This window comes from Styela clava, chromosome 7 (genome assembly GCF_964204865.1).
Source record: "Styela clava chromosome 7, kaStyClav1.hap1.2, whole genome shotgun sequence".
Lineage (NCBI taxonomy): Eukaryota > Metazoa > Chordata > Ascidiacea > Stolidobranchia > Styelidae > Styela > Styela clava.
In genome coordinates this window covers 1,804,017-1,831,568 of record NC_135256.1, presented here as the reverse complement: position 1 = coordinate 1,831,568, position 27,552 = coordinate 1,804,017, and the positions used below count along the sequence as shown (strand labels likewise).

Below are 27,552 nucleotides of genomic sequence, written 5' to 3'. Positions count from 1 at the left end.
AAAATTTTCGGGAACGGCACCCCAATCACGCAGTAGTTCGTTTCCTGCACTTCTCTCTTGTATTCCCTTCCCTAATTGCTTATATTAATTTAATTTAAGAAATTATTTTATAAACGTAGGTAAGCAAGTAACTCTAACCATCATTAGCTGTACAACTTCATAAATCAAGCAGAAATGAAGAAAAATGAAGGCACAGACGAACTATATTACGTAAGAATGTAGCCGAATGATTGCTGCGCTCTTCTCGCGACCTCTCATTTGTTACGTCATAATATATTTTTTTGTAGCCATATGTCATGGAAGGACAAAAATTGTTCAATACATAAATGACGGATTGGGAACAAACGATAATGAAAAAACGAACACCTAGTTTCATTAGATAATTTAGAGTCTTGCAACTTTTTATCTGAAAGAGAATGATCTCGTTTCCAAGGCCTCGCTCGCGTGCCAAATAAATGGGCTCGCATTCCAGGGGTTGCCCACCCCTAGGTCAGACGATTCATAAATAAATATTGGCCTGTTTGGAATACCTTTTGCCTAATTTTCATTCCAAAATATCATTTTAAACCTCTATAAATGTTTGGTGTATGAGAACTATTTCCAAAATACATCATATAAATCAATCTTATTTCGCCTTCAATCAGTTATGAATACTTTAGCTTAATTATTCAATTTCAGATAACTTGGAACACTATTTACATTCCTGCTATTTTTGGCGCTTCAGAAGTATGCGTACCAATAAGGAGAGAACTAATTTTATTCGCCTATTATACATTAGGTTGTGTAAAGGGATGGGCAGCGGGTATATTCACTTAGCTAACACAAACAGTCCCCGAACTCTTACTTGAAGAAGGAAAATCGGAATAAAATTATGGCCCAACCCTAACCTGGTACACATACTACGAGAGTACCATTTTATATAAGAGGCACCAAAGTAGGGGCGTGTGAGGGGGCAGCACATTATAAGAGTCAGTTTGTTGCTTAATTTGATGACTACAATCATTTCGCCTTTACTTGGCGGCATTGGCAGTGAATTAAGATGTCTAAGCACAATACACATCCAAGTATACCCAATCTTCAATACGTCTGCAGACTCAATTTTATTTCGGTATTCTAACATAAAACAGAACAACACAAAAACGAGAATATCGGTCATCGATCGAAAGTTAGGGGATCCCCCAAAACAGCACTTATACTCCAACAGACAGACAAATACCTATCAACATACTTACGACGAACAAAGTGCAGAGATACCTGGAAGGCAAGCATAGCTTAAAAATAAAGTTAAAAACGTACAAGTACGCGCTCACCCACCAAAAAGATAGAATAATAATACAAGCATACAAAAAAAAAAGTGAACACGATTCAGAATCGGGCAAAAGAGCAAGAAACGCACATAATGTTGTGCGCTAGTATGTATTAATATGACAGGGAAAATGATAAAGTATGACATCTAATAAAGGACAAGACGGCAAGATAAAACAGTTTGGCTAAAGTTAAAAGAAACAGTGATTGATTGAATAGTGGATGATAAAAATAGGTAACATAACAGGTCAAGAAAGAATGAAAATTCCAATTTGTAGTAATCTCAAGTAATTCAACACCCAGTAAAATATCAAAAATTCAAGTGAATCATCCAGTTACCAGGGGTGTCAAACTCATGAGTTTTCGAGGGCCACATTGCATTTTAGAAATTGCGCCAAGGGCCGCAAACAGTTTTTGATATATTTTGATAATGTATACTTGAAGCATTTTTTTAAATAGGTGTAGTTTGTGACATATATTGTGATGTAATTAAACAGCCGAATGAAGTTGTTGTATTTTCAAATTTCAAATGCCATTTTCATATTAATTTCTTGCATTTCACTATTATCGCAATTTACTGTAGATAAAAAAACGCAAGTTTAACACCCCTAACTAGCAAAATATCATATAAGAAAGTAGTGAAAACAAGAAGAAGGTAACAATCTGGATAAAGTAAAAAAAACACAGTGAATAATAAATTCAAATACAAACCACATGGTCATGATGTCACACACTTAGGAAGGTATGCAAAAATAACAGTTTTATACAGTTTTTGAGAGCAACGCTCAAATATGTCAAAAAGTAATCTCAATTTTTAATTAGGAGGTATTTGATACTGATTTAAGCCAATAATTTGATTTGGATGAGAGTTGAAAGAAATTTTAAATTTGATGGTCACCACCAATTATAGTCCCAAAAATCATATGAATTTCTGTCAAATGTTTCCAGTGAGCATAACATGTGGGATACTGATATTGTAATATTCCCAAATTGTTGTTGATTTTTGACTGTAATATTTCGTTACATCTAGTATTACAATATTACTAAATAAGTGAACAATATTACTAAAATTTTATTTCTCTAAACAATCAAATTCTTCCCTGGAGGGAATTTATCCATGGTGGGGAAAATCTTTTTTCAGAATAAAAAGCCAATCAAGCCTATGAATATCCCAGGACTTAGATTGCAAAGAATGAATAAAAATATGCGGAATTTGCTTTGTGGCTTGGCATAATTAGCATACCACAGAGTCCAATTAATTTCAAACCATGGTATAGTTGTAGCTAAGTTAACATTCTAAAGGCTTGGCCAATCAAATATACAATCACAGTGACAAAGAGACACAAAGTTGAATTATTATATAAGTAGTCTACAACTCTGATTAACAATATTATAAAGTTGCAAAGGATGCCAAATAACGCTTGAGCAAAAAGATAGAAATTAGTGATTAATGAAATAAAACCTGCCCAAAGCATAACACAGACATCAAGGATTGACCCCAGGAAGACCACAAATTCTATCAACGCCACCATAACTTTGTATGGGATGTCGAATAAAGATAATACAAGAATATAGAAATAATTTGGTATGGAAAAAAATATATTCCAAAACATAACGTAGACATTGAACAGAATTGACGTCGGATAGGCCACACCTGGACTGGTTACTGATTCATTATATTTTCGTTCGGCGATTTGTTTTTTCTCATGGAACTTTGGGATATTTGAAGAATAATAATTACTTAATAAAATAAATATGAAAAATGATACAAAAAAAATAATCACCATTCGTGTAAAATATTTATCAATAAAAGCGAGACGATTCAAGTGATTTCTATTTGGCACTTGTCTTGAAATCTCTGGATTAACCTGGGGTTGTGGGTGAGTTGATTTTTGTGCTGGCATTCTTCTTCTTGTCCGATCACTTCCATATGACTGTGAGAATAAAGTGGGTTGTAAAGAGTTTTTTCCATAATTGTCATGAGGAGAGGAAAGTTGATAATATGACATCTCCACATAGCTGACGTGGCCTCTTATTCAGTTTCACCCAAACTTGCGCATGTTTTGGGAACACCACATGAAAAAGTCTCGGTGTTTGGCGAATTGTAATTGTAACAAAGACTGCCACCACATTTCTGATTACTACGCACAGTTTCACAGGACTTATAACAGACGGAGAGGCTGTGGTTCACGATATATTTGAGCTATCTTTTTTGTCGGCCAAAGATTAAATATTTTATCTCTATCCGGGCAACTGAATGCATAAACTTATAGTCAGAAGTCGAACAATATCTCCATAAACCATACAGCAATATCAGAGAATTCAGCAATCCAACGGATTTAAACTTGTGAAGGACAATAAACAGGTATAGCAATATTGGGCGCTCCAGAAATGTACGTACCAATGTGGAGGCAGAGAAGCGAAGTATATATACTAAGGGAAAAATGCCCTGGTTTGTATACTACGGTAGCACCCAAAATTGAGATACATAACTTTATGAAATTTTCGCAGAACCAAACAGAAGTGTAAGTTTAGCAAACTCTTATCGAACTGCTTGTCCTGATCAAAAGTACCCGATGGGATTTTAACGGTACCGCGAATAATCGTATCCATTGAGCTGGGAAACTCCACATAAGAACATCTCACCTCACATTTTCTTCTCTCCAATAGTTGAAGGAGAATGAAACTGTTTTGAATGGCATCAATGTTGTGAATTGCTCGACATATCGGGCAAACTAAACTGAGAAAAAGAATAATCCTGTGAGTTTGATTACAGGGACAATTCATCATGGAGAAGGAAAAATTGCACTCACATAGCAAGTCTGATTTCTTATTCTAAAAAAAATAGAAATTCTAAACCAAAATTCCTTAAAATGTATTCTTAGCCTCCCCTATTGAGCGGTTCTTTTGGGGCCAAGCAAAGATCTAATTGCATGAGTATCGTTTGCAATGAATACATTTGAGGCGAATTGAATGTGATTTGCTTAAGTATTTGCCTATACTGAATTCTTTCATTTGTTATCTTTTTGGCATTAAATGTAGTGCATAAAATAACTCAACCTTAGATATTGAGGTTGACACCCAGTTATGGCACGGTACTACTCTGTTGAAATCGCAGTGCTGTGTGGCTCATCATGATTTCAGACCAGTTTTCAAAAACTTCATTATGGTTGGTAGCATACCCGTAGGATAGGATTTACATATTTATCCAGGGGAAGAGGAAAGCCGATAAGACGGCTTATCCATATGGCGAACCACGGCCTCTCGTCCGGTTACCATTCCAAGTCGGTTATGGGATTAGTTATATTGTTTGTTTTCGGAAGCATGGACTTGGTGGTGGAGGAAGCCGTAACAGGTAAAGGGTTTTCACTTTATTTGTTACGATACAAAATATTACTTTAATACCTACTTTCCCCCATCGGCAATCTTTTTAATACAATCCAAACAAAATACATGTTGGCAAGGAAGCATCTTTGGTGTCCTAGGACCAGATGCCTCGTAAGGATTCGTACAGATTGTACATTCCAACAACTCTTCCACTGCTTCCTGTGCTTGGACTGAACTCATTATCAAACTCTTGTGGATAAGTTAATGAAACTGTGAAATAAAAGTAAAACAGATGATAATGGGGCAAAAAGGTGGGCGCATGTTCACTAAACGCTGTAAGTACTTGGTTCATGTAACCGTTGGCTTCCCCCACTATCAAGTCCATGCTTCCGAAAAACAAATACCGGTACCGGTAACTACCGGCAGACCGGTACGGGTAACTAATCCCATACCCGACATGGAATTGAATTTTTAATTTTGATGACGTCATCATATATAACTTTGAATTGAGAAACAGGGCCTACATAAATGTTTGAAATAAATAAAAGTAATACCTTTCTAGCAGCAGCAACACTCTTTAACAATTGAAAATTTCAGAGCAACTGATTATGTATTTAAAGTGAAAAGCTATTGAAAAAAAAGTTTGACATAAGTGGAGATAATAGGATAATCGTACCGTACCGGTAGTTCCTATTATCGCCATACCCACATTTCCACTATATTCGTGAGGTGTCGCTATAGCAAATTCTTTTCGCCGTGTTCACCATATGGTTAAAAAGTCTTATCGTCTTCCTCTCCCCTTGGATAAATATGTAAATCCTATCCTAAATCCGACGTTACCCAGTGACCAGTACCGGTACGGTGACGTGCGGAACCGGCAGTCGGCACCAAATGCAGAACTATTCCAGTCTTTGCTATTTTCTCACTATTACTTAACTATCGGTACCCGAAGGTATACGTTAAATAAAGCTGGAGTACGGTATATTTTACATTAATTCCCAGTAACAACTATAGTTTTTTGCGATAGCTAACTCAGTTTAATTTTAAAAAGCAGCAACAATTCTAAGAGCAAAATCACGAAAAAGATGATCTGGCTTTGTCGTCTCCATGGGGATTTCCCCTAATAGTAGTCTCAAAACAGCTAGTCAGCAGTTATAAGTATATTTCGACTCCATAATCAGCATGGACCTTTCCCCGACCTTTGACCCCCGAAAAAATCTTCCTATACTTTACTATTGCAAAATTTTCAGTGCTATTTTAGGAGTGATTTTGCGAGTTGGCGCCTGTAAAATAGGGTGTGTGTTTCAAACCATTATTATGATTCAACGCACATAACAATCTGTTTTTTAAAAGTACCGGTAAAGATTTTCAGGCTAGTCTATCACAGCTATTTCTACAATAATTTTTATTACTGCAATTAAATTAAAACTCCTAGAGAGACAGAGTGATCATTAAATTATCTGATTATTATTTAAGTTTTCGAAACACAACTGAAAACTAACGAATAGAGTTCAAAAACGCAAAAACGAGGTAATGTTTACAACCACGCTTGAAAATCTGTCTGAGTGAGAAAAGTGTCTGAGCGGATGCGAAAAGGGGGCATTGTTACGTCACTTTTTGCATCTTGCTGATTGGCCAATGTCACGAAGTAAACAATGAAGTCGATGCTCGGGGAAAGGTCCATAACAATAAAATGATTGGTAAAAAAATAACTAAAAACTGATTATGAAATCAGGAGAGCAAACAAAACCTTAGATAAAATTTGAAACGTACAGAATGTATACAAGATGGAGGGTTTTGCCAAGAAGAAGTGGTACGTGTTCACTCACCTAAAATAATGGAAATATTTTACACACGCATCCACACACACAACCATACAGAAGTTATAAATTACATACGGGTAGTTAAAAAAATTAATAAAAATTACTTGCCACACCATATTAATAAATTTATAACGTTTGCCACTGACGAATTGATAGATTTTATAAATAGGAGTGGACAGTAGAGATAACCTTTTATGAAAAATATATTGCCAAGCTGATTATAGTTGGAGTCAATTGCCAAAAATGCCTAACCAAAGTTGCCAGAATTGGGTGCATGAAGAGGTGGGCTAGACCACTTCATTCACCAAACTAGAGCCTATTATTGCCAAATTATAGTCCAGATTGTAATAAGTATTTAAGTATAAGTTTTTGGGAGCGAATTTAGTTCGTACACATTCACTCGTGTGATTTCTAGTAATTTTTGAGGAATTGGTTTTGAGGTTTAAGTCTCTGAACTAGAATTGCTTTAATGCAGAAGCAGACAGGCACTGTCGCTGTTATCGCCGATCTCCCACCGGACAAGCTTAATTACCCAATGACTCCCGCCTGTATAATTTGAAGTATAATAAGAGTATAATTTGAAAAGGCATGAACAAACTTATCCTGGAGAAGCCATAACATTGTGAAACATGAGGGAAGAGTTCCGTGACATCATGTAACATAAAAAAAAAAAGGATACAAACTTAAACCGGGAGTAGCCGTATTCTTGCGAAACATGTGGCGAGAGATTCACAGTAGCGTGTATGTTAAAATAAATACACAAACTCATACTGGGGTGGGGCCGTATTTTTGTGAAACATTTTGGAACAGCTTTTTCAGAGCATCTATTTCGAATAGGCATAAATAAATTTATACTGAAAAGAGGCCATAATATTGCAAAACAGGTAGAAATTTTTTCTTATAGCGAGTAATTTGTAAAAGCATACACAAATTTATACTTGGAAGAGGCCATAATATTGTGAAACATGTGACAAAAGCTTTGCTATAAGTATAGAGTATAATTTGAAAATGCATGACCAAACTTATGCTGGAGAAGCCATAATATTGTGAAACATGTGGAAAGATTTTCTTATAGTGACAAGAGCTTTGCTATACCGTGTGATTTGAATACGCATGAAAAACCTATCATTGAAAAGGCATAATATTGAGAAACATGTTGGAAGAGCACCGTGACAGCATGTAACAATAAAAAAGATACAAACTTAAACTGGGAGTGCCTTATTCTTGTGAAAAATGAGAGATGAGCTTCGCTGAAGCATGCAGTTTGAGAAGCCAAGTGTAAACTCACCATGGAAGAGCCATATTTTTGTTAAACATGTGTAAAAAGCTTCGTGACGGCATGGTGTATAAAAAAAATATACAAACTTAAACTGAGAGCAGCCAAATTTTTGTGAAAAATCTGGAAAGATATTTGCAATAGCGTCTAATTTTAAAATGGTACACACGAATTTACACGGAACAGACACCGAATTATAGTGAAACATGGAGCAAGAGCTTTTTGAAAGGTTGTATGTGAAAATAAATACTTATTGGGAAGAGGCCGTAATATTGTGAAATATTTGGGAACAGATTTTGGAGAGCATCTAATTCGAATAGGCATAAACAAATTTATACTGAAAAGAGCCATAATACTGTGAAACATGTGGCAAGAGCTTTGCTATAGAGTATAATTTGAAGTTGCATAACCAAACTTATCCTGGCGAAGCCATAATATTGTGAAACGTGTTGAAAGATTTTCATGTAGCGTGTAAACAAATCTACACTCGAAAGAGGCCATAATATTGTGACACATGTGGCAAGAACTTTGCTATATCGTGTGATTTTAATACGCATGAAAAACTTATCTTGGAGAAGGCATAATATTGAGGAACACGTAGCAATGGCTTCGCTATAGAGTGTAATTTGTAACTACTTAAACTTATCCTGAAGAGAGATCATATTTTTGTGAAACATGTGGGATGAGCTTCGCCTAATTTTAAGCATGCAATTCGAGAAGCTAAATGCAAACTCACCATGAGAGGGCCATATTTTCGTTAAACATGTGAGAAAAGCTTCGTGACAGCATGGTACATTAAAAACAATAAAAAATACTTAAACTGGTAGCAGCCGTATTCTTGTGAAACATGTGAGAAGAGCTTTGCAATAGCGTGTAATTTGAAAAAGGCATACACAAATTCATTTGGGATAGCGGTCGTAATACAGGGTAACATGAAGCAAGAGCTTCGCGATAGCGTCTAATTTGAAAGGACATGAACAAAGTGACACTGAAGAGAAGCCAAAATATTGGGAAATATGTGGGGAGAGTAATATAGCGTGAAATATGAAAAGACGTAAACAAATCTAGCCTGGAAGAGGTCATATTTTTGTAAAGCATGTGAGAGGAGGGGATTCTCTATGGCATGTAATTTGGAAGGGAATAAGGAACCTCATATGCTGGAGATAACCCCCAATATTGTGAAATACGTAGGGAAATTTTTTTGAGAGTGAGTAGTTTGTAAAGGCGTATACAAACCCATAGAAAGGGGAAGCCATATACTTGTGAAATATGTGAAGAGAGCATGTTGCTTGAAAAGGCAGACATATATTTATAGAAGTGTGTATTTAAGAATAGAATATGTATTTAAAGCGATTCATTTGAAAAGTCAAACAATCTCACTGGAAAGAGGCCGCAATATTGTGAAACATGTGGGAAAAAAATTATGATAGCGTGCAATTTGAAAAGTCATACACTAATTCATACTAAAGAAAGGTCCTAATTTTGCCAAACATGTGGGAACAGCTTCGTGATGTAATGCTACATTCAAAAAAAAGCAACATAAAATTGTGGAGTAGCCGTATTCTTGTTAGACATGTGGCAAGAGTTTTTCGTGAGTGTGAAACATGAATAGGCAAACACAAATTCATACTGAAAAGAGGCCATAATATTGTGGAACATGTAGGAATAGCTTCCCTATAGCGTGTCCGCCATTGCCGTGGAAAAATAGAAACGGTCATTCTAGCAATATTAAATTCAAAATTACCGAGTCCGAATCTTGTCAAAAATGCTGTAAACAAGTCAATTCTTCATCAGCAGCCTTTATATCAGCCGCAAGAAAATTATACATGAATTTTCCATACACCATATTAATCGATGCCTATACTACAGCAACAAACAATCTCGCAAATCAACTTTCAACCTATGCTCTTTATGGCTTTCATCGCTGAAGTTATTTAAAGTACTATTGCCGCTCAATCCAAGGGAGAGCAAGCAGATATTTTTCAGATAATATCATTGTCTGCAGAACATAAATTAAAGTTTCCAATCAAAAGATTTGATATGCAATGAATCAAATGTATAATAACAGGAATTTACTTACCATGCAGTGGAACTGCCGAGGTATTTATCGCAAAATAAATAAAACGTCTATGAAACAAATACCCGATTTAATTTTGCTTCAGAAGACTAAACTGATTGCGAAATATTCCCCTCGGGTAAATGTATGCAATTTGATGAGGAAAAACCGATCTTTATATGGCGGAGAAATTTGTATATTTATTAGCAACAAGCTTCCATACGCGGTAAAGCAATCAAATTCATTGGCTATTGAAATGCAGTGTATAGATGGTTTGGATATAACATCGTTAACATCAAGCAAAGCTATATCCGAATCGGAAATGGCGCGCGCCATCCCTTTCTCCAATAACAAAACTTAAATTTTCGGAGATTTGAATAGTCACCATCATTCATGGGGAAGTAGAATTAATTATACCCGAGGTAACACGATCTCGTGATACTCAACACACAGCATCACACAAGACCCAATACAGGATCAACGATGGTCATTACTAGATCTATCTGTAGCTTCTCCAGACATCGCACCACAATGTCATACAATTGTAACAAATAATTTTCTGGGAAGCGATCATTGTATTGTTACAACATCAGTGAACGTGAGAAATATCAAAGCAGAACAATTTATATCATCTTGGAGATTTAAAAAAGCTGACTGGTTAAAGTTTTCAAACCTTATTTTATCCTTAGTCCCTTGTATCGACAATACATTAGGCATCGACTTCAACAATATTTTTACATCTGAACTCCTTCACGCGGCCAACAAATCAATTCCTAGATCTAAAGTTGGAATTATGAAAAGGTCAGTACCAGGGTTGTCCAAAACGAATCGAATGTATTCGAATATCAAAGTATTCGAATACCTTTTCGGCTGATTTTCGAATAATTCCGAATAGTAGCCACTTTTCGCCGTAAACGTGGTGTTTCGTTTTACGGGAATCTTCAAACGACTTTTTACGCTGTCTCACGTATTGTAATGACGATGAAATAGAATCGGCACTTTGATGGTTTATATTCTGTGCGACCGTATATCGCATAGTGTTGCGACACATTTGAGAAAGTATGTTTATTTTATTTCTATGTGGCATGCTTATTATTCGCATGAGTCTCCTCAAGCATGATTTGTGTAACCTTATATTTGGGTCTTAGGGTCTGCCAATCATGATATTCAATCGCAGGCCGGTTATCGTTATTTTAAAGAGAAACACAGCCACCATGATAAAGTGATTTGCGACCTTTTCGTTTTGCCGATTCAGCAGAACACGACAGGGACAGGAAAACACAGCTGTGAAATAACCCGTGCACGTACAGTGTAGTACACATTCCAAAATTATTTCAACGTTCGGGTTAATAGGTTGTCCAAAATGATTGCCGCTTAACAACTTGAATTTACCGCTCAATTGTTAAAAATAGTTAATTCTGTGAGTATGATTCTACCAAACTAACATGATCTGGTTCTAAACATATAAAATTATTAGCGCATATCAGCATAACTGAACAACAGGGACACAATTTTTCTACCCGTCTTATTGGAGGCCTATATGGAAAAAAAACTTTTTTGAGTGCTAAAAATAGACATCGTCCTATTTGCCATGAGGACTTATTAGCCGGGAAATACGGTATTTATAGCCGTCATTGTTACGATATCCAATAAATTGTCAAAGTTGGAAAAACAAGTCGATTTATTAGAAAATATTTTCTGGCAAATAATTTTGATAACGATAGTTAAAAGTATTGATCCTTTACCAGGATGATTTTTTGTTGCGCAAAATAATCCAATCCATGACTGCTACCAGCATTTAAAATGTCATGCCGTATTAATTTAATTCTGTTCAACGTAACTCATGGTTGTATCGACAATCTGTGGACATAAAATGTGTGTTAAACTGACCGATATTATTAAATATTGATTCCTATTTTCATAGTGATAAAATAATGAAAGTATTAATACCAAATACCACGGGTATTTGTGGACATGAAATACGTGGTAAACTGCCCAATTATAATTAATTTCGGATTCGTATTTACAAAATAATAAAACTATTATTATTCTAAAATGCAACGGCGATCTGTGGCCTTAAAATGTGTGGTAAACTGCCCGATTCACCAACATCTGAGTTATGATAATAGAATTAAATTAACACGGCAAGGCATTTTAAATAGTGGTATCGGTCATGGATTCGAATATTTTGCGCATCACAAAATCATCCTAGTAAAAAGTCCATACTTTTAAATACAAACCAATGGCAACCATTATCCAAATTAGTTCCCAAAAAGCGGGATAAAGTATAAATTATTTTTCCGACTTGTGACAATTTTTTCGTGAGTACGAAAATAAGAATCAAAAACTAATTATATTCGGCACAATATCACGGCAATCTGTGGACATAAATTGTGTGGCAAACTCGCGAATAATATTAATTTTTGATTCCTATTTTCGTATCTACAAAATACAACTGCGATCTGTAGACTTAGAATGTTTGGTAAACTACCCGATTATAAATAGTTTTTGATTCCTATTTCCATATTTATAAAATATTAAAAGTATTATTACTTAAACATACAACGGCGATCTGCGGACTTAAATTGTGTGGTAAAGTTCCCGAATATAATTAATTTTTGATTCGTATTTTTGTACTCACGAAAAAAATAGTCACAAGTCGGAAAAATAACTCATACTTTATCCCGCTTTTTGGCAAATAATTTGGCTAATGGTTGGTAGTTAAAAGTATGGGCGTTTTACAAGGATGCTTTTGTGTTGCGCAAATATTCAAATCCATCATCGATACCACTATTGCCGTATCAATTTAATTCTGTTAACATGACTCATGGTATATAAAATATATACTGCAATAATCTGCAAATACAGAAATATGGAATGCCTGGTAATATAGCTAGGTTGTAGATAGCAGTTATTCCATTGATTATTGTATGGAAATTCCTACATACATTTAGATAAGCTTCAATTACGGGATTTTATTTCCGAAGTATTCGAAATTTCATATTCGAAAAAAATAATTTCGAATGTATTCGAAATAGTGAACTATTCGGTATTGGCCATCCCTGGTCAGTACCATGGTGGACGAAGGACTGCGCAAAGGTCATTCGACTCAGAAAAGCAACGTATATGAAAATGAAGGGGACATTTCACGAAATGCCCGCTGGAACCGGTCTAGCAGACCACATATTCACGCTTCAGTGGTTCGCCTGCGATTCAAATCCGTGCTATCGGACCTTTAGGAGGTCTGGAAGTGAGCTAACCGGTCTTGCTCAGTTGCTTTGCCGTGCTGCTCGATAAATCGTGAATCACCGAGAGAGAGAGAGAGAGTTTATTTCATTTTGTCAAACCAAGAAAACAATTCATGCACACATAAACAAATATCAAAAAAATAGTTTTCGGTATATGACTGGGGGGCAACGATACGACCTTTTGGGGTCATCAGAGTCAGTTGCCACCCAATTATATTATATAAGCATAAAAATAACAGGTTCGTGTCAATATATCAATGTCTCTCACGATTTAAACTATGTACAATATTTACATGAATTTACTATTTTCAATTATGGAAGCATTCTTTTAGATAATGGGATTTTGCACAAATTGAAATTATATTGCAAAATATAGAATGATCGAAACGAAAAAAAGTGGGAAAGCAGGTCAGACAAGCTACCCATTATTCGGGTAACTTGTTTTATTGAATGAATATAAGTTAAACATATCAAGTGGGATTTTGAATAAGCAAATATGGGTAGAGTTCTATTCTACTATACACACACTAGTGCAATGTAATCACAAGCATGGGTTGAGTCATCAAAACAAATTAGAATTTGGTTTAAACAACAAAAAAATGCATTTCAAAAATGCAATACATTGTAAACTTCGTATAAACAAACAATCAATATTAAAATATCAAGAAAGTTAATGCAAAAACACAACAGTTGACTTAATGTAGGAATAAATAGAATGCAATATTTCATAACACCAAGTGAAATGATTTAGAACACTTTAAAAATAAACATCAATTATTAGTGTTTGTACATAGAAATAGAACAATTCATTAATCATGGCCATTTATCTAGATTTTTACACTAATTGGTAGTAAATGGATTAATATATCATAGATTGGCCAGGGATCTCAATAGAGAAGTATTGAGATTGGCAGGTCAAAGGTTGATGAAAAAGAGCTATTAACTTAGCATATTAGCTTCATAAGATAGAAAAATTGAACGGAACATTTTATTACACAATTAGGGACTCTTTTACATGAGAGCATTTAATAATAGCAATAAAAAAATAAATCAAATAAAGAGCTCATGTCAACACGGAAATATCATGAATGCATAAAAGCTTGGCATATTAAATTTATGATATAGAAAAAAAGAATGTAACATTTTGTAACATGATTTGGGACACTTCAAATGTGATATTAATAGTACGGGTAGTTATCAAATATAGAGATAAAGAGCACATGTTAGCGAGGAAGTAACTTGAAGGTGAATATGAGGTTGGCATAACTCTATAAAATGGAAAATGAGAAATGTGACATTTATAACTTGATTTCGGATACTTTGAATATGAACATTAAATAATAGTAATAGAGTATAAGAAAAAATCAAATAAAGAGCTCACGTCAACAAGGAAATATCATGAATGCAATACAAGATTGGCTCATTAACTTTACGATATAGAAAATAAAGAATGTAACATGATTTAGGACACTATAAATGAAATATTATGGTAGTTATCAAATATATAAATAAAGAGCACATGTTGCCGAACAAGTGACACGTAGGTAATATAAGCTTGGCTTAACTTTTTAAATGGAGAATGAAGAATGTAACAATTTTTTTAAACACAATTTTAGACAATTTGAATATTAACAATTAATAATAGTAATCTAATATAAAAAAAAATAGCTCATGTTGCCAAGGTATCAATATCCTGAATGAAATTTTGGTTTTAGAGTTTTAAAGTAGAACTCGCAAAATGTACAATTTGTAGATATAGTGAAGGATTGCAAACATAAAAAAACCGTAGTCTTCAAAATCACAATGAGAGATCAACAACGATTCACTGCGAAGACACAAGTTAGGCATATTGGAATTGCAAGTGTATATGAACAACCAACCGTGATCGAAGGAGGTACGGAAGTTGTTTTCTTTTTCATCTCTGGTAAGTGAGTTGCTTTTTTAAACTAATAAAAATTCAGCTAGATAGGGCAAGTTTAATTTAAACATCTTCCGCATCTATTGTGTCGCTGCTGAACACAAATTTAAAATACCGGTACTGGTGGGATCCCGGTGCGGCATATTGGCATGATAGGTTGTTTTGAAACAACAACTAAAGATTTATTGGTATAAACTGAGCGCAGTACGACTTCAGTTTGCATTGAGAATTCTTTTGGAATTGCACCATACAGCCATACCGCATCCTAGCTGGTACCGGTAGGTACCCTTACTGTACATACCGGTACCAGCATAAATACAAAGCTTCAGTGTCGGTAACGTCGAAGTAGTAAGGCGATATTAAATAATGAAAGTGCTTCTGTTTACATATGATGAGGCCACTTCACACAAGTGTTTGGTTGATAAAATGTAATTGTTTTAATTTAGTTTCATTCGCTATTTGATTAAGATTAATATATAATATACCTAATTAATATAATTACATCTGCTGATCTGGATTCTGAATTAATTGACTGGAGTGATAATGGAACACAAAGATAATGTCTTTGACGAAAGTTTTCTTTATGAAAATGAGACTGCTGCAAAAACACCGGCAAGCTTCAAGAGGATCTCAACATCAGGAAAAGACCCATCTCTTTCCTCAACATCTGAGCTCGATTCATCTATCAACTTGCAACAATTTCAATTTCCCCTGTACAATTTGAATGATGTTCTCCAATCTAGAGAAGACACTCTTATTAGTAAAATGCTTAACTTGATTGAAACTGCAGTAGACAAAAAGCTTGGGGAGGTATTACCATCTTATCTCGACAAGCAAACCAATAAAATTGAAATCATGTGTAATAAGAATGAAGCAGTTTTAATCAATTTAGTCCAGATTCAAGATCATCTTGGAGTTAGAATTGACAGCATTGAAAAAAACACTTCTTCTTTAAACCAATCTTCAAATGAAGTGAAAATGAAACAAGACACTTTTCAAAGAAGCCAATCTGAAGATAAGCAAAAAGTGTTACATCTTGAGGATTTGGTTTTGAAACAAAAAGCTGCAATAAATGAGTTGCAACAAATGTTATCATCTATTGAGGATGAACTTTAATATGTTGCTGAAGTTCAAGAACATTCACAACAGTATGGCAGGAGGTTAAATCTGGAAATTGTGGGAATACCTTACCAGAAAAATGAAATCACAAACCAGAAAGTAATTGAAGTTGCTAAACTGGTTAATGTTGAACTTAATTATAAAGACATTTCTACCTCTCATAGACTGGTTGCGGGTGAGAAATCTCCAATAATTGTCCGCTTTTGCAGACGAGACAAGATGAATGAACTGTATCGTAAAAAAGCTAACCTCATTAAAGAGAATGGAGGTAAAAAATTTTTTATAAATGAACATTTAACAGAATGGCAAAAGTTTTTATATAATGAAGCTCGTATTTTAAAAGATCAATTTAAGTATAAATACATATGGACACACTCAGGAAATGTATACGTCAGAAAAAATGAGTCGGCAAATAGTCTGAAAATCTTGAATGAGGATGATCTATGTAAAATTCGATGATCATTTATTATTATATACCCTTGTTTATAATCATGAGGTTTTTATGTGTAATTTTATGCTACCATTGTCCATTATTCTAATGTCTTCTTCTAAAAAATGTAAAGTCTGCCATAACCATTTCACAGATAATGATAATTTCATCCCATGCGACTTATGCAATAATCTAATTCATTTTACCTGCTCGAAGCTGAACCATGAGCAGTTTGGTCTGTTAGGAAATTCAGACACTTCTCACCATTGTAATTTATGCTTGATCAGTAGTTCACCAATCAGGGCTGTAATGAAAGACCAATGCTGTTCCACTGCTAATTCAATCAGCCAGTCATGTTTGACTGATGTAGATGACTGGTCACTTGGATGTGAATATATTGATCCTAATAATGTTGTTAAAAAACTGATGTCAAATTGCAATGCAAGTTTTAATATTCTTCATTTTAATGTAAGAAGTTTACACAAAAATAGTCCACAAATTGAATATCTGTTAGGTCCAAGCAAAATATTGCCTGATGTAATGGGTATTTCTGAGACTAAGCTGGGAGAGGCCTCACCTGATGTATTCATTACTGGATATGATTTTATTCGTAAAGACTCTTGCACTGAAGCAGGAGGTGTTGGTCTATATATATTAGAAAGTATCACATTTAATATACGCGACGATCTTAATTTAAATTCTACTGGATGCGAAGACCTATGGATTGAAATTGATCAAGCTGGATCAACCCAAAACACAAAAAACATTATTATAGCTGTTGTATATAGGCACCCATCATATAAATTGGATGATTTCCTTGATAAATTTGTTAAGTCCCTAAATGTAATAAGCTCTAAGGGTGTGTGTGCCTTTATAGTTGGTGACTTCAATATTGATTTGATGAAATATCAAATTGATAATAATGTAACTAAATATGTTGATAGTGTCCATTCTTGTGGTTTTTTATGTGGTATTAATAAACCCACACGGGTTACTAGTTCAACAGCTACTTTACTAGATCATTTTTAATTTAATAAGCTAGAATATAAAACGAATACTAGCATCATAAAATATGACATCTCAGATCATTTCCCCATCTTGGCTCATATACACCTCAAATGCAAGAAGTCACAAATCAAAACACTGATACGTGATTATAGCAACTTTAATGCTGATAATTTCAAAGATCACTTAAGTCTCGTAGTTGATAAAGATATTTCCAGTCCAGATATAAATAAAAATTTCAATTCAGTTATAAATACAATAAAATCTGTGGTTGACCAGCATATTCCCTATAAAGCTAATTCAAAAAATAGTATACTGAAGCTGAAACCATGGATTTCCAAGGATCTTTACAGATCGATAAAAACCAAAAATAAGATGTACAGTAAATGTTGTAAAAATAGATCTCAGTTAAAGATAAGAGAATACAAAAAGTATCGAAACAAGCCATCTAGGGCTCTTACTAAGGCTAAACAAGATTATTATAAAGCAGTTCTTTCTCGCTACCAAAAAGATATTGCAAAAACATGGATTCAGATTCGTGAAATTATTGGCACTTCATCAAAGAAAAACAAATTACCTACCTATCTTATAGTTAATGGAAATAAAATTAATGATGGCAATGCAATTTGTACTGCTCTTAACCAACATTTTTTAGAAGTTGGTCCTAAACTTGCTTCACGAATAAGTCCAGTTGCAGCACACCATATGCACACTCTTGGGACAAGCACGAAAGAGTCTTTTTTCCTTCGTGATACAACTCCCCTGGAAATAGAACAGCAAATTGACAAACTGGATGTGCACAAGGTTGTAGGTAGTGATGACATACCCATAAAGATTTTCAAAATTGCTAAGTTTGTCTTGTCACCTATTTTGTCTGAAATTTTTAACAAAAGTTTCCATGAAAGTGTATATCCAGATATTTTAAAAATAGCAAAGGTTGTGCCACTCCATAAGAAGGGGATTAAATATGACCCAAACAATTATAGGCCTATTTCTCTCTTATCGCAAGTAGCCAAAATGTATGAAAATATTTTATATAATCGAATCAAATATTTTTTTGGAAAAACAGGTGCTTTAGGTCTCTCTCAGTTTGGTTTTAAAAATAATTATTCTACTGAATTAGCAATAGCTAGGCTTAAGGAAATGATAATGCATAATAGTACAAACAAAAAAATAACATGCGCGATTTTTTTGGACCTCGCTAAAGCGTTCGATACGGTTAACCACTCGATCTTACTGCATAAATTACGCCATTATGGTATAAGAGGGAAATCACTTAATCTTATTGCGTCATATTTAAGCGGACGCCAGCAATATGTTCAAAATGGGGAATTTTTTTCTGAAATGGGCATAATCAAATGTGGAGTGCCACAGGGCTCTACAATTGGCCCACTGCTTTTTTATGCTATATAAATGATCTACCGGCTGCATCTTCTTTCTATTCCACGCTTTTTGCAGATGATACTTCTCTTTTGAAGTCCGCTACATCTCTGTCCGAACTTGAGACTGTGGTGAACACTGAAATACAAAATGTTCATATTTGGCTTAAGGCAAATAAATTATCTTTAAATTATTCTAAAACAAAATTTATGCTTTTTTGTAATAAGGGAATAGATACTACTAACTTCAAACTCTCTTTAGGCAGTAAAATAATTGAGCGAACTAATAGTATAAAATATTTGGGGGTCACGATAGATGATAATTTAAGCTGGAAACCGCATATTAGTCAACTAGCCAAGAAGTTATCACAAACCGTCGGTATTTTTTATAGACTAAGACACATTTTGAATTTAAAAACGCTGAAAGTAGTTTATTATAGTTTATTTCATTCACGACTGCAATATGGAATCCTTAGTTGGGGATCAGCCGCCAAGTCTTCATTACAGCCAATCCATTTCTTACAAAATAAAATAATTAGGTGTATATCATTTTCAGAGAGGAGTCGTATAACAAACATCCGACTTTTCTGTCAAAATGAAATTTTACAGCTATCAGAGATGCATACTTTAGAAATTGCAAAATTTATGCATCGGCATGAAAATGGGCTTCTCCCCCCTGCTTTCAAGGACTATTTTACTCATCTTAAAGATGTACATAAGTATGGTACTAGATCCAAAAAAATAGATCCTATTTTACACCACAGGTTTCCACTGATGTTGGGAAGCGATCTTTAAAATATAATGGCGTGCAGGATTGGGGTGGTGTCCCATCTGAAATAAAAAATGTGTCTCTATCTCTTTTTACTAAGAAAATGAAAAAGCTTTTGCTAACAATGTATTCAGATTAGTCAACATTTTTTTTTTTAAATCCGTCATTAATATGATGGAATATTGAAATATCTATTATTCTTTCAGTTTGCATTATATCTTCAACTTCCGATTGTATATCAGTGTATATTTCCTCAGGATTTTTATACTGTTTAACAAGAGAGCTATGCTCAAATATATGGACACGTAGAGCCACATAATTTTAATGACGTCATAGAGAAGAAGAAAAAAAAAGTAATAGACTCCTGGAAAAAATTCCATATTTAACCAGTGAAAATTTCAATGCCATTTGGGGTAGTATTCAAAGAGTAAAGCGATTTTTTTAATTATGATGTTAACGAAAAACAACAACAACATAATATTGTTCGTTATGTCCACTACGTGTCCAATAATTGTCTTACCTTAATATTTATATAACATGGTGCAAATGTGTCTGTGCTATTCTGTTCATTTATATTTCATACTGAGCCCGACTCGGTTATGGCGATCTGTAATGTACTAGATCACAATGTAGCAATGGTATTATATATATTTTACACATGTCCTCTAAACTCTATCACAATGTGCTTTTAGTGTTGAATCGTGGAACTAAAATATCTGCCGACTCATTCTCCGTCTTTTTTATATTTATATTGTGACAATTAATTCCGACTTCTTAATCAATAACAGTGTTAAATTGGTCAGGAGCCTTGATGACCTTCAACGGTCTTGCATACTGGCCAACACAAAACAATGTGTAAATTGGACTACTTCTATAAAAATCATCGATATTGTTTTATACTGTTTTTCATTGTTTCATTATAGTCTAACTCTCTAAAAATTATCGATATTATTTAATATTGTTTTTTTCATTGTTTGTGGAAATAAATCTCTCTCTCTCTTGCCAGTCTGCCAGTAGACTACTGGTAACTGTAGGCCTACTGTGATTTTTGAATGGATCGTGTGGCGTAAGGTGCCAGTAGTCTGCAGCGTTGAACGCTGAATGGTCGGCCAGAATGATCTATATCGTCTATCTTTTATGCCCCCAATAAATTTGTCGTTTTGTTCTTAGATTGTGGGCAAATTTCAACGGGAAAGCAACCCCTCATAATATTCCGCAAATAACTCCAAAGAATTTAAATCAAGAACGTGCATTTAATTTTGATACTTTAATTAACATTTGTATTGAATTTATTGGAAATAAAATATATGCAGTGTTTGCAAATCATGACTTATTTGATTTAATCCGGCAACTCCCAAACTGTTCTCAGCTTGTTGGTTTGGACATGTTATCGAGGGCACTAAGTAGTCTCCGAGACCACTTTGACCGAACCGGTTCACTGGACTGGTTTTGATGGGTATGTAATCAGGCCTATTATCTACTTCCAACAGATGCGAGCTAGTACTTGGAAAATAATACTAGCAGCAAAACGAAGTTGTTGGCAAGAATTCTGCGACTCGATTAACTCGCCAGCCCAGTTTTCGAAATTTGGAAAATGGTACACGCATTTACAAATTCTTCAAGAAATTACAATATTCCTCGGCTTACGGATCAAAATGGTACCGATACTCAAATCAGGGAAAAAGGACAACTCGCCGTCAACTTATCGCCCGATATCTCTTACGAGGTATATATGTAAAATCATGGAAGGAATCGTGGCCAACAAGTTGATATGGTTTCTTGTCAGGTTTAATATAAATCATGAAACACAATCCGGTTCCAGGTCGAATAGATCAATATTGGACAATATTATCAGTCTGCACGATGATATTTACAAGGCTCTTTCAAGCAAGCGACACGTTTTTGCAGTGTTTATTGATATGATTTGGCGTGAAGGACTAATTTATAATCCTCATAACATTGGTATAAAGGGTCGAATATTATCATGTATAAAGTCATTTTTCATCAAACCGGTCTTTCCAAGTACGGGTTGGATCTTCTTATTCTAACAGTTTTAAATCGGAAAATGGGATTGTTCAAGGTGTGATAAGTCCATTGCTTTTTACAACTATCTTCCAAAAAACATTTCTTCAACATCCAGAGAGGGAGAGGGAGATTGGTTTAAAAAACAACGAACTTATATCGGATATGCAAATATCATTAAATCAAATCAGTTCGTGGTGTCAAGCGTGGGGATTTAACATCTCAATGACGTGCTGTATTATTCAATCGTGTGCTGTATTATTTTCAAGATCACGTGAACCTACATCATTACATTGATGGGCAGGAGTTGCCGGTTAAAGCCGAGTATGAATATATCTCGGTGTTATATTCGATAAGAAGTTGACGTACAAAGCTCATGTACAACATGTAACACACAAATGTGATAAAAGATTAAATCTGTTGGGACTTTTGACAGGCACAACATGGAGAGCTTCCAAGGAAACTTTGCTTAAATTATACAAGTTCTTGATTTTGAATACGTTCAATAATTGAATACGGAATAGAAGCCTATTATTTTGCACCAAAGTATGTAACTGGGAAAATATCGCTGATACAAAATAGATTTCTTCGTATTTGCTGCGGCGCTTTGCCCGGCACACCGATCTGCTGCTTAAATGTTTCCCGTAAAGAGATTCCGCTTGAATTTCGACATGCTTGCATGAGATATAAGTGCAAAATTTTATCGATTACGCCAGGGGTCACCAAACTTTTTTGACCGCAGGCCGGGTATGACTCAAACCAACCCCGTGTAACTCCCGACATTTGGTCCCGATGTTGGATTTGCCGTCACGCCCCACTAAGCGCAGACAGATTATTGCTTCCAAAGTCATCGTGCGTTTACACCTGTGTTCTGACGGAGTGACGGCGTTGTCTCACGACAAGATTAAGCGAGTGGCTTTATAAATATTCGAATTAGTTGTGCATCAATATTAATAAAGATTTTATTATAGAATGCAGATTACAAAACAAAATAGAATAGCAATCATTTGAGAGGGAAGGCCCTAGACCGGTTCTAGCACTTGAAAGCATGTTGACAAATGACAGTAAGATCTGAAGATTCATAATTCACTTTAAGGCTCCAATGAGTAAATGTAGTAGAAAATCACTTTGTGCTACGATTGTTCAGCATAAAAAGAGTGTGTTGTGAATGTCCTAGGTAGCCAATACAGTAATGATTTGTCAATGAATGTAAATTGCTATTATCTAAACATGGCTTCAACATATAAATATTTATAATTTTAGATATGCCAAAAACAATTTGCATTGTTTTGTCGAGTGTTTTTAAATTATTGATTTGTAATTAATAGCAATAACTTTTTTGTTACTGCAAAATCCACCACATTCATTGAATGCATGAATATTTTTCTTGGAAGAGTTACATTTTATTGATTTCAATTTGTTTTATGAGGTATTCACATTTTTGTTTCAAATAACACTTTGTCAAAGTGGCTGTTATACTTATATATATAAAACATACATGCTCAGAGGGTAGACAAGGTTCAATTGTTGTAGGCAATTTATTCCAAAATACCGTAACTAAAATATAAATTTGTGCAGACGGCTCAAAACTCACCTTTGAAGAATAGTCCGGCAGATAAGGGAACCTTTTTGGCCCAAGTTTGATTTCAGACATAAAGTTTTTTTGTATTTGTGATTATTCATCTTGGGGTCATTGCCCATCATTTCTACATGGGTGTGGAGTTTGCAGCCTTGAGCAATTTTTTTTACGGCTCGATATTTGTATTAGTGTTTTTCGTCAAACCTGTGCATCATAATGACGCACAACCTGAACCATAACCTGTTACAATACTATGTTCAGGTTGTGCGCAATCTTGGTGCACAAACTACGCAAGCACCAAATTTATTAGGGAATAAAATCAATAACTTTTTGGTATTTGTTGAGCCCAGCTTTGGGTCGCGACCCATATACAGTATATGGAAATACTGTCGAAACATACGCGTAAAATAAAGAGTAATATTTCAGAATACCCGCTTTTGTTGCAATTAACAATACAAGCCTGCTGATGCAGTCGCCAGTGGTTCAAGTGGATATACACCCGGTGGAGAACAGTCAATTATTTGTTAGCGAGAATTGTTATGCAGCGGGATGATCACGACGACGCAGTGAAAGATAATGATATCATGAGAACAAGAATGAGAAAATGGCTACATTTTATAGTATATCCCTGGGAAAGAAGGTAGTTCATTCTTATGTTCCATGCCAATGCTTTTCAAACTACCAAAGACTCTCAACACTTTTGCTTCTTCTCTTCTACTTCTATAAAAATACATTGGTATTATATATTCGCATTTCCATCTGTTTGTTCGTGCTCCCAGATAACCGATCAGCGGCCTCCAAGAAGGACGGGGTCCCCTTTTAAGAAACCCTGTCATAAACTAAAAGAGGCGACCGTGCTTCTCTTGCCTGTTGTCATGCTGTCCCTGGAATTCAGCTGCAACAAAAATTTCAAAAAAAAAGGAATTTTAAATTTTATGATTTTATTAATATTCTCAACAATGAATGATATACGGGTGGTAAAATGCCAAGTTATTCCAACAACATGATAATGTTTTGCAATTTACAACCAATATTTTGTATGTAACTTTGTTTGACAGAGCCCCAAGAGCTCTAACTACAAATATCAAAAATGTGAGGCCAAAGAAGTCACACTACAACATTGTCAAATGTGCTGTATTTACGATAGATGACAGGTTTACCAAAAAGAATTACATGAAAAATGGTAAAATAAAGAGCAATTCAGCAATATCTACTTGGTGATATGCATCTGTTAATGATTTTATGTGTTTGTTTCGGAAGTTTAATAACAGAATTAATTGTGGTTGTTGGGGATGTTTTAAAAAAAGGTTGCAAGAATAAAAGTTTTCACAAAATGTCAAGGTTTGATAGTAGTAGATAAGTAGAAAAAATACTCCCATGTTTTTTTTTTTCATTTGATAACCACGCCACAGAACTTCCCCGATTATACGCAGCAATTGCGAGAGGCAGAAATGCCAAGATTGGATTTCATCGCTTTGCAAACCAATATTAGCAATTCTTATATATATTCGTACATTCCCATCTGAATAGCTTGGAAAAGATTATACATGAGCGTCATATTATCGAATATCAGTAAAGGAATAGTGCAATGGGAAAAGACATATAAGGCGAAACTTTTAGTAGTATGCAATCAAATAATCTCATTGTAGAATAGATATTTAAAAACATTTCGTCACGCCAACTGCAGTCCGAACTTTTTGTCATGTAAACTGGTAAGACTGTAAGAGGCACGCGATGGAGCAGATATTAAGAGTATCCATCTGGGGGTCAGCTGTCATTTGAGTGGGTACTGCTGTTTTTATTGCAGATGTTACTGATATTTTTGTGTTGAAGATTTAACTGGCATCACCGATTTAGGGATGTTGGAAACCAACACGCAATATTACAAATCTTATTTTCAACACGCGGTTTGAATGAATGAAAAAGCTGAAACTAGAATTCTTTAGAACAGCCTACAAATTCTATGGAATGATATCATACACAAAAGCTTGTCAAAAACCTATAGCTCAATAATCAAGTGGAATTTGATGCATGTGCGCAAAAATGTGCGCGTTACTACGTACAACCAAAGCACGCAGGAAAATGTGTGTGATGTACTAGTATTCAAAACGTTTGACTCAACTATGTTGGCATAACAGGTGCACATCTCGGTTTTGCATGCGCATACCTTCTATCTCCACAAGGATATATTAATTTTGCCAAAGTCAATGCAGCACTGAAAGGTTGCGGTTCTTCCAAAAGAAAACACGTTACACATCTTTAGATACCAGTGGATGGTTTTACATGGCCTTGTTCGGAGTGAAAGACGAGGTCAAATATTACAATCCAATTTACCTAATAAAATATTTCCCAAGTCCCTATAAGCTCAAAGTAGGAAAACGAAATGCGCGCGGCAACGCAAATGTAGTTTGAAGAGCGCAATAGAAAGTGGCTAGATACTGTCGATGGATCTTGGCTTGTATTAGTGGAATAAACTACCATTTATTCTACTAAAATTGAATTTCTGACATTGTAAGGAGATTCAATGGTACTATGTATGCAAAACTAAACCATGTAGTTATGAAATAATTGTTTTCAACAAAAAAGCGCTCCTGAAGTATTCGTACCAAGATGGCGCACAACCTGAACATTGTATGTTTACCAGGTTGGGGTTCAGGATGTGCGTCATCTTGGACCGAATACTTTGAATTCACTGAAAAAAAATTGCTCAACATTATACACTCCACACCCACCTGGGTATCATTATATATGTCATATAAATTATATCTAAACAATAAAAAAAACTTTATGTCCCAAAACAATGTTAAGGCCTGATTCTGCCGGACTAGAATGATTTGCTGTCACCAGATGGGGTTTTATGAAGATATGTCTAAATCAACATTTGAAACAGCCATGTAAACTAACAGACCAACATGTAGCTTGACAAAAAATGTCTGTTAAATATTCAGCACAGGTACAGAACAAAATATTGTTTCAGATAATAATTTATTGGTATTTTTTATTGGATCTATCTCCTATTGAGCATTTAAATACTTGGAGCATGATTATTATTTCTAAAATTACCAACATTATTCAGGTCATTAATAACAGATGAACCATGGAAATTTTTCTTTCTAGGTTTTTCCTGCATCTGTTGCTGAGATTTTGGAAATGTTTGCATTTAAAGCAACTGCCAAGTATTGCAAACCAGCAGAATACCTTTCTTGGCATATGCAGCAGCACTACAAACATTGCCTACTTTAAAAACGGAAATCTACTCCCTTTGAAACATCTGGAGACAAAAGACTGCAGTGAATCATCCAAAATGTCATAAATGATTGTACACACTGGAAGTCTACAACAGGTGATTAGCCCGAGGTTTTTTTAACAAAATAAATGCTATACAACTGCATGTAACTCATTTTGTACTCATATGTTTCTTTTGTAGGATAAAAAACAACAACATTTCATTGCTTCTACAACGTATCATCTGTCAGACCCCCCTTAAATGTAAAATAAAAGTCTTCTATATTCATTTTCTATATCATACATATAAATTTTTCGTGGCTTGAAACACTTTTTTAGAGTCAGACCATCTGGGCTATTGAAAACCCACATTTGCCGGCTTCCGTTTAGACCTTCTAGGGGTTTTGGTCTAACTTGTCAACTGAAAACCTCCCCCTAATGCCCTTGACCCTAATATTGAATAAACCACCAAAAGATTTTCAGTTTAAAAGATGCATATTTTGCAGGTTGCAGGGCTGAGAATTCATCGGTGCTCCAGTTCACATATAATGAGAAGTTGATTGAAAATCAGCGATCACTCAAAGAAATATGTGACAATGTGCATGTGATAGAACCTAAATTGTCTCTTTACCCCCACTAAGAACCACTCCCTAAGCCTCAAAAAACATCAATACCACTATTGACATTACTCGATATTCAATGTTTAATCACATTAATAATTAAAAGAATAATTTGTATTTCATGTAATCAATAATTTGTAATTATTGAGAAAAAAACTTGGGTACTCCAGACGTACGTGTACCAAGATGCGGACAATGGAACATCGTATGTGTAACAGGTTAGGTTTGGGTCATAATTTTAGGTACAAATACTACAAAACTCACTTGGTTAGTCCCCGAACTCATAATAGAACTGAAATAAGAAAAATTGGAAATGACCTAATCCTAACGAGGTATACATACTACGTTCCGGTGTCCACAATTCTTAGTACGCATACTTCAGGAGTACAGAAACTTGACTGTAATCACATATATCTTAATCTTCGTTTTAGCTGCTGTTTTTTTTAATTGT

At 34.8% G+C, this 27,552-nt stretch overlaps 1 protein-coding gene across 3 annotated transcripts in view; it reads right to left on the bottom strand.

Moving 5' to 3' along the window:
- Positions 1-1,266: 1,266 nt before the first annotated feature.
- Positions 1,267-27,552, bottom strand: part of LOC144425174 (uncharacterized) — a 114,558-nt gene continuing 88,272 nt past the window's right edge. The window contains exons 1-4 of one of the 3 annotated variants that reach the window (XM_078114613.1): positions 5,342-5,748; positions 4,715-4,902; positions 3,952-4,045; positions 1,267-3,239 (exon numbers count right to left, since the gene is read on the bottom strand). In XM_078114613.1, the coding sequence (XP_077970739.1) occupies positions 2,589-3,239; positions 3,952-4,045; positions 4,715-4,872 (903 nt within the window). In that variant the 5' untranslated portion in view covers positions 4,873-4,902; positions 5,342-5,748 and the 3' untranslated portion in view covers positions 1,267-2,588. Of the gene's footprint in view, positions 3,240-3,951; positions 4,046-4,714; positions 4,903-5,186; positions 5,248-5,341; positions 5,749-27,552 lie in introns of those variants that run through there. The other 2 variants (XM_078114615.1, XM_078114614.1) reach the window with 2 other exon arrangements.